We start from the raw sequence: 15,664 nt of genomic DNA, 5'->3' as shown, positions 1-15,664 counted from the left end.
ATTATGCCATGATTCAAACTGAATTCAGTGGAAGCCAAGTTAGGGCTGATATTTATGCACTCCTAAAGTTATACAGATTCATTCTGTCCACCAGGTATTTAACTGGTGCAGTCCTAATGTTGTTAGGAGATCCAACATCCTAACCTCCTTCTACAGTCAATAAAGGAGGACAGGGATCTCCAAAGGACAAGTCAGCCCACCTAAGGTATGAGGTGTTCTTCTGGAGGGGCCTGTCTCCCTCCATTGACTACTGAGGGAATTTGGGTCAGACAGCTCTCATTTTGGGCATGTTACGTTTCCAATGAGATGGATCCAAACCTACACTTAACATGTCACATGTGGTTCTCAGAAAGATAACTAACCTCTTAGGTATGTGAGAACACTCAGTCAAAGCTGTTGCTTATGGAGAGGGTTTTTCATTTTTTGTCATGGCCTAGAGATTTGCTCTATGTTGCTGTACATCATCCAGACACTGAGTTACATTGACACCAGAGGTGATCAAGTTTTGAAGACACTACTTCTTAATGCTTAATGAGGCTTGTCAGGTTGCTGTTGTCTGTCTCACGTCATATGCATTCACTACTGTGGGCTTTTTCTTTTTTCTTTTTCCCTGCAGACTATAAAAATATGTTCCTGTGGAAATATCTACATGAACAATTTCATTGTGAAGCTGCCAGTAAGCAAGGGTAAATGTCCTTCTTCACATCTTCCCCAGGCTAGCCTGCATTTATTTACAGATCATGTTCTTTCTGAAAAGAACATGATCCTGCTCATTGTTAGGTCATTTGACTTCCGTGGATACTAGGTTTGGGACTCCCTGGGAATTCCTGTGTTACACAGGACGCACTGGTAAACGGAAGTTCCTGTTTATTCAGCTTCATAAAGATTTTGTGGGTGCATAGATCTTTTTTTTTCTTTTTTTCCTCTTTAGATGGCATCACCATCTTCAGACCCTCTACATTTTTCATCAAAATCTTAAGCTCAACTGGAGTATGGGTTCGAGTGCAAATGAAACCAGTAATGCAGCTCTCCATAACAGTTGATCATTCTTATCAGAATCGCACATCTGGTAGGGCACATCATGCTCTTTCAGTTTGCCCTAAACTGAGTTATAGCTGCTTGTCTATCACTTTAAGTGAACAAATTATTTGATTTTATATTGTTTTGATATGTTCAAACCCCTGGTTAAATCTATAACCTTTCTGAAACAAAGCATTGGCTAAACCCTTCAATTTGCTGAAGAAAATTAGATAATCTCTGTGATGTTTAGTGTGTGCAGGTCTTTTAGACTCTATCTGTAAAAGCAGGCCTTCATCAGAGACTTGTGAGATGCAGACTATGGTCTTGGATTTGCCACCGATCTCCTGTTTACATCATTTAAGTTTTTTGTGCTTCTATATCCTATCTGTGTAATGGGATTACATCCTGTCTCTCCAACCCGTTTTGTTTTGCTTTTGCGATTTCCTTTGCTTATAAGCCTTTGGGGAAGGCACTTCTCTGTCTGTCAGTGTTTACTGAAGCACATTTAAGCAGCTTCCAATCTCTGTGCTATCACTAAGTGCTACTGTAATGCAGAAAAATAATAATTACTCTCTAAAGACAGGGTCCTGTCTGATTTGTGGGAACATCAGGAAGTCTCTGAAGGAAAATGGGCTTTTCTCAGGCAAGGTCCATTATAGAGCTAAGAGTATTCATCTAGAAGCCATTCCTTTTTCCAGTCATGTAGTGATTTCTTCTTTTCTTTTCTTTTCTTTTCTTTTCTTTTCTTTTCTTTTCTTTTCTTTTCTTTTCTTTTCTTTTCTTTTCTTTTCTTTTCTTTTCTTTTCTTTTCTTTTCTTTTCTTTTCTTTTCTTTTCTTTTCTTTTCTTTTCTTTTCTTTTCTTTTCTTTTCTTTTCTTTTCTCTTTGTTTTTTTTTTTTTTTTTCTGCCACCCACACAAGGTCTTTGTGGAAATTTCAATAACATCCAGACTGACGACTTCAGAACAGTCACTGGAGCTGTGGAAGATTCAGCTTCTGCTTTTGGTAACTCATGGAAAACTAGAGCCAGCTGTTTTGATGTTGAGGACAGCTTTGAAGATCCTTGTTCAAACAGTGTGGATAAAGGTAGCAGGCTTTTCATCCCTGGATTATCAGTGCTAAATAATTTTCACATGACAGATAACCAAAAAAGCTTTAGAAATCTCATAAATATCAAAAGCCACTGCCTTTGAGGCTATTACTAGCGAGAACACATTGGGTTTTGCAGGTCTTTAAGGTGACAGCTTTTCTTTTAAAACAAAAAGACTGCACTGCTCAAGAAAGAGCCAACATATTCTTCACTGATCACTTGAAAAGCACACACAGCATCAATGAGAACAATTTAGGCTTAAGGCAGAGCATACTTGGTTGTCAATATTTGGGCAAGATCTTAATCCAATCTAGGTTGTTACAGCTGTGCTGAAGTCAAAAGGAATAACTTATCAACAGTACTGACTTCAGCAAGCATTGTACTGTACTAGGTGCCCTGTCTGGTTTCGCACTTTGACTAGGTTTAGATGTATATAGGATTCAGACTGTACTCTCCTAGGTATTGCCACATGTAATTAAAGCTGCAGCTCATAGCCACACAGCTCACTGATTATTACATGCTTGATGTTATTGCTTGACTATAAAGAATTGCCTGACTGCAAAGAATTAGGAAAGTTTGATGGAAAATAATGAAAATGGGGATTTTTTGCGGATGTTCTGCAAATCCAGCCACAGTAATAATGTTAGTACTTGGAAGGTGAAACCTTTCTTTTAGGGAGATGGCTGGTTACCCATCCAACTATGCTTATCACCTTGATATGTTAATGCCCCGTATTTCCTTCTGGCATTTTCTGAACATTTCAGGACATTCTAGTTCTGTGTAATACCTGATAAGAATATTCATTTAGATAGTAATGTGATTTAATTTACTATGGACAATGATATTTTTTCCCACTTCAGAAAAATTTGCCCAGCATTGGTGTACTCTTCTGTCTAATAGAAGCAGTGTGTTTGCTGCCTGCCATTCTGTTGTAGACCCTTCTGTGTACATCAAGGTAAGGCACTGGTCTAAATGGGTGGTTTAATCTAGTCCAGAGACTGATCTGCCATGAAGGTAGCCTGGCCTAGGGGAGTGAAATAGTTTACAGTAATGCCTGTTTGCAAAGTTCACCCATGCTGATGAGAAAAATAACAAAATGAGAGTTTATGCAAGATACAATGGACCTTTTCGGCTGCAGCCCTGAAAATATTAAGTAACTGCCATCACTGACAGTTCTGTTGCATGATCCAGAAACAAAATAGGAAAAAATGGGTTTACTGTTCTTGAAAACTGTTCACTCTTTGAAAAGCCAAATCAGTATTTCTGTGTGGAATTAAAGTGAGAGTTTTTCAGCCCCATGGATTCCCTCTGACTTGGTTTAAAGTTCATGTCTGTGGGGAGAATGTATACTATATTTACATTGTTTAAATCCCATTTATTACTGTGGAATCATGTTAGTCTCCTTGTATTTAGAATGCAAGAAGCTGCCCATAAGTACTCTTGGTGTACAGCTCTATAATGCTGTTGAGGAAGTTGGCTGAGCTAGAGAGTTGCCGCATTTATGTGAATAGTAAAGGAGTTTCTTCAAAAACGCAGAAAATTCATGTAGGGGATGTGTGTGATACAACTTACTGAGAAAATACCTGAGCCTGAAATTTTGCCTAAAATTTAATATGTCTTCAAGGACCTTTAAAAATATGCCTTATGCTTTACCTCTCCCAAGTTTCCCTCAGACAATATATCTGCTTGAGAATTCATGTTAACTATAAGTAAAATAGGAATTTGCAATTTTCAATTAAGGAAAAGTAATAACCAGTTTTTTATTAATATGTCTGTTACTCCTGCTGATCTCATCGGATTTTAAACCATGATTTATGGAAGCATTTTCCATGACAACAGTAATGGCAGGATGAGTCACCATCTATGCAGTATGACCCTACTGTTCTTGAGTGACTGGCTGTGTCTGGGTTCTTCTGTCCAGCCACCCAATTAAAAGAACTTGAGCTTTAAATCCCCTTTATACTTACCTAACTAGTTCTTTCAATGTCATTACATATGATTCCCTATTAAACCATCTTCTGTTATGCACCTGTCACTTAATTCAGTGTATCTTATCTACACACTAGATAGGTACACAAGTGCCAGTCATCGCTGTGCAATGTTTTCAGTTCTGTATGTTTTCAGATGACATACTTTGACATGTCCTAGATTGCACATCCTCATGGAAGGCTGGCATAGACATTTCTTAGTGCTTTAATGAACTATAGGTGCCCTTAATATTCTTATTATTCATCTATTCATAAGTGTTAGACATAACATCATTGCAGTTACTTGACTGTAATTGATTTCCTATTTTTAAGGTTTGCATAGTATTCCATTAGCATACATTTTCTCTTAGATATATTACAAATTAAGTTTCATTGGTAATAATACTTTTTAAAAAATACATTGGTTGACTACTTTTTTAATTGCTATATGTTTCTCTGTTTCTTCTGTGAGCTGGGCATAATAATACCCATGTCCTTTTTTGTCCCCTAGAAATGTATGTATGACACCTGTAATGCTGAGAAGAGTGAAGTTGCACTGTGTAGTGTGCTCTCTACTTACTCCAGAGACTGTGCTACAGCAGGCGTGTCCCTGAAGGGCTGGAGGCAGGGCATCTGTGGTATGCATCCTAAAATACTTCGGGTAGGGATATGGGGGAACAGCTTTAGGAGAGCCCAATCTGTGGCAGTCAGTATCTTTTGTGCTTAGTCATCAACTTAGTGGGTCTTTGAAAAATAGAATAAGCATATATTCTATAAAAAACTTCTGCCCGCCAAAATCAGTTCATGTCCACTTCATGCTCTTACTATGCACGTTCCTTGTATGAAATATTAGGTGAATTCAGTACTCAGAGAAGCAAAACTGTATAGCGTGTATTAATCAAATCACAACAAGGAGTAGCATTTAGGTTAGTTTCGAACACATGGGCCTCCCCATGTATTTTAATTCTGATACCTTTTTTGCAGTTCATCTCAGCCCTCTTGTCTCAGGCATTGCCCATACAAATGGTATCACTCTCATTAACTGCATTTTTCCATGTCACAGTAAAATAGTAATTTTTTAAAATAAATATATGTTGGTGATATCTGAGAATGTGAAAGTGTTTACAGGCATTTGCAGCTCAGGACTGTTAACAAATGAATAGAAGTTTCTTGGACATACACATTGTCACTAAGGATTTAGATTGGGTTCAGAGTCCACATATGTATTTATTTTTTTTTGGCACTGCCAGAATTTATTATGAGATGGTATCAGCACTGAGAATAAAACTCACAAGTCCCAGCTTCTGAATTTTACTTCAACATTTCCATTTTTCCATCGACAATCAGATGGTTCAAGTGAGATTTGCCAATATCAACATGAAAATAGATGTATGGGTTTCTTGACTAATAACACATCTGAACAGGAAACATAACAACAATTATTTTTATACAGCTTTGATGCAGCTATGATGTATTTAATTGCCTGACTTAGAGGCTAGCTGCGATATTTAATAGACACAAACAATGTAACCGGTATGGTGCTTTGTCAAAGGCATTTAAGATTGCAGTAAGAACAATTTAACAAACCTGTGCTGAAATAATTCAAAGGGAACACAGTGTAGTCCACAGCAAATTATCCTAGAATCATGCAGATTTATGTACTAGACACAGTCCCTGTTTATTGAAAGCTTTGTTATCGACATAGAATTACTGACATTTTTTATGCCAAAGCAAGACAGATTTGCAGCATGGGTTAGACTGAAATCTGTGGACTCATGACACAGTAGGTAACATTGACTCAAACAGTGCAGTAACCTTGGGAAAAAAATGCTAATGGCTTAATGAGCACAATCATTTTAGGCCTTATTTAAGAAGAAATAATCTTTCGGGAACATGCCTGTGATAAGATTGAAGGTTGCGCTATTCATGACTGAAAGAATAAATGGACCAGAAAAGTCACTCTCAGTAGTCTGTCCCATTACGGGGTTTGGAAAGGCTCTTCCAGCTCCTACAGCTGTGTCCAGCTGTGCTGGGCTGCAGGCAGCATCCAAGGCAGGTTATATCCTAATGGGATGTCTGCATTGCAGTCAGTAGAGTGTATGAAATAAGTAAACCCTACTAGCTAACTGATGGCAGTGCGTGTACATGACACAATCTTTAGTGGAAGCATGAACCGTTACTTGAGTTACTGGTTACCCAGAAGACCACTGGGGTTAGTAGCCTCTGCTAAGTCATGGCACTGTTTTTCTAGCACTCCTTGTGCAAGCTAACTTGAAGCTGTCTTTGGTACGCTCATGTTCTCTGCACTCATGCCTCCAGTTGTGATGTATGTAATCTAAGATTACAAATCTGTGATCATGAGTATTATAATCAAATAACCTTTTTCTTACCAGATCTTGCTTTACCAAAATTGATCTTTTTCCTCTATGAAAAATTAAAAGGAGAAAGTAAACACATTCTTTTATTGCATTAATAGCTAACAACTGAGACACCCATTCAGGTAAATCTGATGTAAACTCATGTTCAACATCTTTATTAATATCTTTCTTATTTGGCCTATTTTGATTTACAAATACCAGTTGCTGCATCTTCATAGTATGCCTAGAAAGTAGGAGAATATGGCCTGCCCGATTTGTACATGGGATACCATGACTGCTCCAGCTAAGACCAGGAAACCAACTGGGGGTTTTTGGTGGAGGTGGTGGTTTTGAATGTGTACACAAACCTAGCACACTAACTAATCTAAGAAAGTGTACTGTGGTTATGGACTGGAAAACCTTACAGAGCTTTGTTTAAGCATGGAACCTATTGCCGATATGGTGATAACATTGCTGCAAAGTTGATTAGCACACTTGCCCATGAACAACAGCCCTGTACCTTCTAGTACGTTTGTCTGTATCTGAAAAACAGCTGTGGGGTTACATCTGTGCATGTGAGTTAGAAAGAGGTCCAAGATTACTAGATCCCCAGTTATTGTTGAATTTCAGAGGAATCTGGATGCCAGGCTTTCTCGAAAAACACAGTCTTAATGCAGGTGATATTTCCTGATAAAATTTGATGTCATCCCTATGGATCACTACTGCAGATTTTACGGCAGAGTTTTGAAGGTGTTTTTTGGTAGCCTGTGAAAATTAATCAGCTTTTCACTGTCTTACAGGGTCAGCTGAGCTCTTTAGATTTTGGTATTTAACTGTTTGGTCCACCCAGATGTCTTAGAAACTGTTTCTCATTTCCCCGGAGGATGACAGCAAGAGTTTTCCTCAAGATATCTATAAGAATTCAAACACACTTTCTTTGGTAGCATTAAATGATTAGTAGAGTTCCTTGGCAATGCCCATTTAACATCAAAATTTACCCCTTACAAAGTATGCTCATTTCTTAAATTATTCCCAGCCAAAGAAACAATTAGTAAAGGACAGAAAATTAATTTTTAACTCCAAGGACAAGTCAGAAGTTATTGGTTTCAGTTCTTGGCATAAGATAAAAATGTAAATTGTACAAATTATGAAATTATACTGATTCCCTTATTCAGTCAAAATATACCCTGCTGAGTATTTCAATATTCAGTGTCACGTAGTTTAGGCTATCTGAGCAGACTTCCCCCAGACCACTGGGAGACTAGGTCTTCTAGTTTGAAAGAAGCACATTTATGGCTACTAACATGCAGAAAGTTGCATTAACAGCATGAGCGATGATTGCACAGAGAAGGCCATACATCCGTTTTATTTCTCTTGCAAAGATCCCTCTGAGGAGTGTCCTGAGACTATGGTTTATAACTATAGCGTGAAGTACTGTAACCAGTCTTGCCGCTCGCTGGATGAACCTGATCCGCTGTGTAAAGTTCAGATCGCTCCTATGGAGGGCTGTGGTTGCCCTGAAGGGACCTACCTTAATGACGAGGAGGAATGTGTAACTCCAGATGAGTGTCCCTGCTACTACAAAGGCAGGATTGTTCAGCCTGGCAATTCCTTCCAAGAGGACAAACTGATGTGGTAAGCTGCTCTGATTATGCAAAGGCTGCATACCTGGGGGATATCAGGGCTCACTGGGGAAGTCCCTGCTCTAATCCCTGAATGGTGTCATTTTTCCGTAAGGAATAATGACAAATTTCTCCTAGATTGTACCAAAGCAAATATTCCCCTGGCAGGAAGTGCAGCCACAGCAAAGGTTAAGATCCTATATTCCAGCTAGCAAACAAGAACCTGAAAACATTTTAAGTAGAGTAATGTTTACAATCTATCTCTATGCAAAGTTCATTGTTCTGTAAAAAATATCCATATACAGTGGAAGGAAGTTTTCTAGAGGATAGGGGGCTTGGGGGAGTTTCTGGCTTTGAAATCAAAAAGCAAAGTGAAAAACACCCTCCAACACACCATCCTGCAGACTATTTAAAATATAAGAATGGTCCAGGAAAAAAACCCAAAATCTCAGTTTTTAAACTGAGTTTTTTAAAAAAGAGAGAGAGAAATTTTTGGGGGAAATACTAACAATAACATAATTAATTTGCATCTGCAGTGAAAAACAATGGTCCTTTTCTCATTGTCAATCAATTCAGGGCAGCAATGCAAACAAATACCAGGGGAAGACTGTTTTATTCAAACAATTTATTTGTATCTTTAGATGTCTACATATTCTCTCTCTCTCTCTCTTCCAACTGCCATATTTTTTCCTGAGGATTCTAGACTATTTTATAAACACAGATTCATTTAGTAATTTAAGAGATCTCTTATTTAAGAAAGTATTAGTCTCATCCCACAGAGTGGAAAATAGATGCTTAGGAAAAACTTGATTTAGGGAAAACACACAGTAAACCAGTGGCAGATGAAGAAAGAGTGTTTAAGAGCTAGGTGTCTTAATCTTCCTTCTGGGGATGGTAATTCATGTCTGTGAACCTGATCACTGTACCAAATATTCATTTTGATAGGAATTTGTTATTTGTGTGACTAGTGAAGCTTTGCAGTGCCTTTCTCTCTAGTGAGAGAGAAATGCGCAAAGAGCTGATGTGTTTCATTTTATGGAATCTCTTTAGCAAATGCATTCAAGGAAGATTAGACTGCATTGGAGAAACTGTCCTGGTAAAAGGTGAGATTTTTGTTAAATAATGGCATTATGGTGTCAGCTAGTATTCATAATGTTTTTCTGTGTTCTCTCTCACTTTCTGTAACATTTCAGTATTCTGCACATTTTCACCTTCTCCCTGAAATGTGCTGGTTATTGATAATAGCTGTCTTCTTTGTAAAAATGTAACCAGACTTGCTGAATTCTTTAAACGATGAAGATATTTCCCAAAGCTTAGAAGTTATCTGCCTCCTTCTCCCCGCACTGTTGGTAGACAGAAGCAAAAGCTAATAGAAACTGTAAATGAGACACACATACTGTCCTCTGAAATGCTCCATTCTGTTTTACAATTGCTGACGGCATCCTTATTGTTTTCACTAAATTACCTTCCTAAAATGTTTTCTTCCTCCTATAGATTGCCCGGCTCCTATGTATTACTTCAACTGCAGCTCTGCGGGTCCCGGTGCAATTGGATCAGAGTGTCAGAAAAGTTGTAAGACTCAGGACATGCATTGTGTAAGGACTTCAGCTCCTAGCAGGAGCATGGGACAACATGACTGTGCATGTATGATTGTCCTTAACAAACGCTGATGGTAACATGTTACGCTGTTCACAGACCAACTACTTTACTGATTTTACACAGCAGCTATAGCTACCCACATAGCTGTGATACTTTTAGTTTTATTGTCACTAACTTACAGTTATGGGATTTAAAAAAAAATCCAAAAGTTTGGCATCCAGAGATAGCACTTCTGCTGGTTCCCTTTACTTTCTGTGCATTAACGAGTTGCCTTGTGTTGTATCTTTATATACACAGTATGTCACAGAATGTGTTTCTGGCTGCATGTGTCCTGATGGGCTAGTATTGGATGGCAGTGGAGGTTGTATTCCCAAAGATCAATGCCCATGTGTCTATGGAGGACACTTTTATAAACCTACGGAAACCATCAAAGTGGACTGCAACACATGGTATGTTATTCCAGGGAGCCTTGCTTTATAACAAAGGCTGTTAAAATTGTCAGTGCATAGTGCGCCCATGGGGCAGGATGTATTTTGAAGCCTTTCTCTTCATTATTAGAGCCATCAGGCTTCTAGTAAAAATAAAAGGGAAAATATTTCCTCTTTGTAACACGCTGCACAAGCCTCCACTTGGGGACAACAAGTACCGAGATATTCTGTCAAACGATTTCCATCCTTTTCTGCAAACTGCTTCCACACCAGCTTTAGAAGTACCAGCCTCATCCAGGTTGGTCTGTGGCTGGTCATTCCACAATGGAGAACTGAGTCTGTGTCTGTTGGGCACAGCGGAACCCCAGAAAAGGATTGAATTTAGAGGAGGGAGGAATCACAATGATCTTCCAGTGACTTGCGGTGCTTCCGGGTGCATAGCTCTCAAGTAAGACAAATGAATGCTCTAGTTGCTCCAATTGCTGGTATAACTCTTCCATAGACTTCAGTGTTATTACTGATCATCGTGGGTAAAATGCTTTGAATCCTCACCCATTATTTAGTGAGGAAGAGACTGTACAGTCCTGCCAAGCGGATGCACAGAAAATAATGGCCAGAAACACTTTGGTCTGATCACCACTGGTAGAAGCAATCAAGTTTAACGTGTGAAGCCAAACCCTGATAAGCAGTTGTTGATATCACAGAAGCCATTAAGAGGTTTTATTGCAGTGAGAGCTTTGTTTTCTTATGAGAACAGGACACATGGGAAAAAACTGCAGTCTCTGCGTCAAGGGTACAACAACTAAAATTTTCTGTCTGTGGTCCCCCTGAACTGGAGGCAAAGTTTGTCAAGGTGTGATGGTCGACCTTGGCTGGATGCCAGCTGCCCACCAAGCCACTCTATCACTCCTCTCCTCAACAGCATGGAGTGGAGGGGAGAAAATAAAATGGAAAAAACTCGTGGGTCAAGATAAAGGCAGTTTAATAAAGCAAAAGCAAAGGCCACATGTGGAAGCAAAGGAAAATAAAAGATTTATTCTCTACTTCCCATCAGCAGGTGATGTCCAGCCACTTCCCGGGAAGTAGGGCTTCAGTACGCATAGCGATTGCTCTGGAAGACAAACGACGTAATAATGAATGCCTCCCCCCCCTTCCCCCCCTTTCTTTTAACTTTTATTGTTGAGCAGAATATCCCTTGAGTATATGAGTTGGAATATCCCTTTGGTCAGTTTGGGTCAGCCGTCCTGCCTATGTCCCCTCCCAAGATCTTGCCCACCCCCAGCCTACTGGTGAGGGGAGAATGTTGGAGAGGCAGTCTTGATGCTGTGTGAGCACTGCTCAGCTGTAGTCAAAATACTGTTGTGTTATCAACAACTTTCTAGCTACTAATACAAAGCACAGCACTATGAGGACTGCTGTAGGGAACATTAACTCCATCTCAGCCAGACCCAATATACAAGGAAAGACAGGGATAATATTGGTTTACACCACTGTAGTCAGGAATAGAACTGACCACATGGTACCTCACAGATTACTATTCAGAAATGGTTGAAATATTCAGCTCTTCACCTTGAATTTACCTCCTAAATCCCCACTGTCTGCTGCCAGGACTTAATGATTTAAAAGATATTTGAAGGAAAATAAAGAATAAAAATAGACAAAGTTCAAATGGGTCTTGGTAGTAAACATGAACTTTCTGATTAGTAAGCCATCTCAAGGCATGGCCTCAGAACAGTTGAGAGGATAAGCCTAGAAGAGTGAGGGATGATTGCTTTCTTTGAAGTACTACAAAAGACAAACCTTCGAATTACTCTGCCCCAGTTTGGGGTTAAGGAAAAACCACGCTTCATACAAAGATTGTGATTCTTTGTATTTCGCCTCCCAGCACCTGTAACAAAAGGCAGTGGAACTGCACAGACAATCCCTGCAAAGGAACCTGCACTGTGTATGGAAACGGGCATTACATGAGCTTTGATGGGGAGAAGTTTGATTTCCTGGGAGACTGTGACTATATCCTAGCTCAGGTATCAGTTTTGTTCACTCTCCTATCCATATGCTTTTCACAGCTTACACTGCAGGGTTCAGTCTGAGTAATTAAAGGGCTATCCCATGCAAAGTAGTCAACACTGATGAGCAGAGCCTACTCCCCTCCTCTTGTACCTAGAACAGATACAGTGAGATTTTCCATATAAAAGCAAAGCAATTAACCCTCAGAAGTGTCACAGGAGGGCACTGTGTGATCCTAAATTATTAACTCCGGGACTGGACAACCCTTTCCTGATGTAATTCCAGCATCTGCAAGGGAAAGGAATTGGTGTGGTGTTGAAAAGCTAAGTTTCTCTCAGCCATTCAAGACTGACAGTATTTTTGTTGTGACAAGAGTGTAGAGGTTAATGTGTGAGCCTCATTTATGCTCATTGCATGTAATGAGACAGTACTCAGTGAAACATTTTGTTATCCCCAAATTACAGTTGGCTTTGCTAATTTTAAGAAAAAAATTTTTACTGGACTGGTGCTATGAAAAGCTCAGGTTTTTTCCTTAACTTTTCTCTTTGAAATTCCCGGTTAAGTATGAACCTGCCACCAGGTCAGCTGCCACTAGATTCTTCTAAAATACCCAGAGTTTTGGTAAATAAAAAAGTGACATAATAGCAGAAATCAGATTGGAGTGTCATTCATTTAGAGATCCTGAAAATGTTTAAGATTGGTCTAGTTGCCTGAAAGGATCTAATACAACGTTATCTATTTTTCTAAGGATTTTTGCCCCAATAACATGGATGCTGGCACCTTCCGAATTGTAATTCAGAACAATGCCTGTGGGAAGTCACTCTCCATCTGCTCCCTAAAGATCACACTGATTTTTGAGGTTTGTCTAGAATTGGTTATAACTGAGGAGCTGTAGTCTTGATTTTGCTGCAGTTAGTGTAGTATCCCCTGATATTCCAACTCAGTTGCTGCTAGAGAGTACCTATGGAAGTCAAACAGCCAGAAAGCAGAGGCAGGCAAGCTGGGAAAGGTTTAGGTATTTGGTGTTAACAGGGCTGGATACTTCTGCAGGTGAGGGGATAGATGCAGGGAGTCAACAGCACTCTATGTATATGCGTGTGTGTGTATTTGCATCTGTGACATTAGTGGTATAGGAGTGATGGTAAAGTTTTTAGAGGAGCATGTTTCTGTATCATGGTTTGAGCACAGGGCTGATGTAACCACAGAGGGAAGAGTTTCTTTCCTCCATCTCAGGCTTAGCATTTCCCCAAAGTGTACACAAATGAGATTTCTCCCACGGCGGGGGGTGAAGGGATGGTGAAACAAAGCAGTGTGACAAGGGGTGTTCCAGCACGCGCAATTGCCCGCGCACTCAGGAGCTGCTGTGCCAGCAGAACAGATTTCATCTAGAATGAGGCCAATTTCTGTGGCCGTGAGGTAAGACTTGTCATGCAAGAGCAGACGTTTCCCATTGTACTCAGTGGGTCTTGTCTGTAGCTCACGTGTCTGGTGATAGACCAAGATGTAGTGTAAAGAATACAGAAAAATAAGATGAAAAATAAGATGAAAAATAAGTTGAAATAAGAAAAATAAGAGACAGAATGCCAGTGCTGTTACACTAAGTTTTCTATTCAGTTTCCTTCCATGCAATGTATCTGTTCCTTGTAGAGCAGTGAAATTAGGCTCTTGGAAGGAAGAATTCAGGAGATAGCCACTGATCCAGGAGCTGAGAAGAATTACAAAGTGGATCTCAGAGGAGGTTATATTGTGATTGAAACAAATCAAGGGATGAACTTCATGTGGGACCAGAAGACTACTGTTGTTGTTCACGTGGCACCGTCTTTCCAGGTAGGTATGAGACCGACTGAGGGTTATGATTTCAAACTCAAAGTTATGTATGCAGAACTGGAGCCCCAATTTGAAAAGCAAGGCTTGGAAAAGTGCTCGGTTCAGTGGACAAAAAGAAGCAAGCAGGCCATGTCTTGTGTTTTATTTTTGTTCAGTCAGTATGAAACACTCCAGAATATTTGGAACTAGAAGTAAAGCCAGACACTTTGCAGTATTGGAGGGCTAACAGAGTGATCTTGTCACCTGAAATCCGGCTTTTTCTAAGCTGTATTTTGATGGCTGTTTAGAAATTTGCAGCTATTTTGCCTTGGCCTGTTCAACAGTCTATTTCTGTCAACCAGTGGGCTGCACTCAAAATAACCAAACCATTTACTGTGCCTACTCAAATTACCCAGGGAAAAGTCTGTGGTCTTTGTGGGGACTTTGATGGCCGCTCAAGGAATGACTTCACAACCAGAGGGCAGTCTGTGGAGATGAGCATCCAGGAGTTTGGAAACAGCTGGAAAATAACAAGCACCTGCTCAAATATAAACATGACGGACCTGTGTGCTGATCAGCCTTTCAAGTCTGTCCTGGGACAGAAACACTGCAGCATCATTAAGAGTAACATCTTTGAAGCCTGTCACAGTAAGGTAATCTTGTTGTCTCATCTTCAGTAGTTTCACACTAGGTATTTGTTGCTATTATGCAGCACATTTGCACACAATTTTTTTCTGTTAAAGGCTATTACACAGCATCCTTGAGTACAAGGGCTACCTCTCACAAAACCTCACTTTACATCTATGCCAGTTGAATCCTGTTGCACAATATTGAGGAAACAGCAGTGCCTGTTTTGAGCAACTGAAGACAAAGAGGATAATAGTTGGCCACCGGAAGTAAAAAGTTAGGTATCAGTTTGTAAAATCTAGAGATAAGTTAGCGTAGGACTGTTTGTATGGGGATCCTTGGGAAAGTTTATTCGAATAACCTAAAGAGATTAATTATTTGGTTTATTTTAGACACAAATTGAATTAATCTAAACAGAAACAAGGGTACTAATTCTTAATGAGAATGTCTATACAAAGCTTCAGTGCAGTTTAATAAGCCATTTTAAAAGCAAACTTGGCTTAATTTCCTTGGTTAGTTCATGTTGGCATAGGTTAAAACACAAGAGACGTGAAGTTCAGTGGAAATAGGATTTCCTTTTATACTCAATCACTCTCCCTCAGTTAGAGAATGCACACACTATATAGTTGTGCTAACCCAAAGCAAGGTAGTTTAGTCCTGCAGAAATTACACTGGAAAGAGATTTTGTGCATAAATGCCAGTATTACACACACAAGAATGAGAAGATTTAGAGTCCAATTCTACCAGGCAGGTGAAAATAGAAAACTACCTGTTGTAAAATATCATAGTTCCTTCATGACAACCCCAGTCTGTCACAGACTCATCTTGGTTCTGCCAAAGAAACTGCCAGTGGATGGTAGAAATTCAGAGCCCTTTCTCTGATTAAAACGCAGTGCAGCAGGTACCTCTGTGGTAACAGATCTGTTGGTATTTTGATAGGTGAACCCAATACCATATTATGAATCTTGTATTTCTGACTTCTGTGGCTGTGACAGTGTGGGAGACTGTGAATGCTTTTGTACCTCAGTTGCTGCTTATTCAAGAAGCTGTAGCAGAGCTGGTGTCTGTATTGACTGGAGAACACCTGCCATTTGCCGTAAGTATTGCACTGAAAATGCACAGAGAAAAGCAGTGCTCCATGC

General features: G+C 39.6%; 1 protein-coding gene across 1 annotated transcript in view; it reads left to right on the top strand.

The window, feature by feature from the left end:
• The window catches only part of LOC140653143 (mucin-5B), a 45,194-nt gene that overhangs the window by 12,190 nt on the left and 17,340 nt on the right, over positions 1-15,664 (top strand). Inside the window, exons 11-24 of the mRNA XM_072864868.1 lie at positions 617-686; positions 932-1,069; positions 1,941-2,105; positions 2,970-3,064; positions 4,588-4,714; positions 7,816-8,068; positions 9,106-9,158; positions 9,550-9,650; positions 9,952-10,103; positions 11,968-12,106; positions 12,838-12,948; positions 13,737-13,916; positions 14,312-14,548; positions 15,462-15,618. Coding sequence (XP_072720969.1) covers positions 617-686; positions 932-1,069; positions 1,941-2,105; positions 2,970-3,064; positions 4,588-4,714; positions 7,816-8,068; positions 9,106-9,158; positions 9,550-9,650; positions 9,952-10,103; positions 11,968-12,106; positions 12,838-12,948; positions 13,737-13,916; positions 14,312-14,548; positions 15,462-15,618 — 1,978 coding nt within the window. The remainder of the gene's footprint in view (positions 1-616; positions 687-931; positions 1,070-1,940; positions 2,106-2,969; positions 3,065-4,587; positions 4,715-7,815; positions 8,069-9,105; positions 9,159-9,549; positions 9,651-9,951; positions 10,104-11,967; positions 12,107-12,837; positions 12,949-13,736; positions 13,917-14,311; positions 14,549-15,461; positions 15,619-15,664) is intronic.

Source organism: Ciconia boyciana, chromosome 6 (assembly GCF_034638445.1).
Source record: "Ciconia boyciana chromosome 6, ASM3463844v1, whole genome shotgun sequence".
Taxonomy (NCBI): Eukaryota; Metazoa; Chordata; class Aves; order Ciconiiformes; family Ciconiidae; genus Ciconia; species Ciconia boyciana.
Note: the sequence above shows the minus strand (reverse complement) of the source record. Positions and strands in the feature narration are given on the sequence as shown.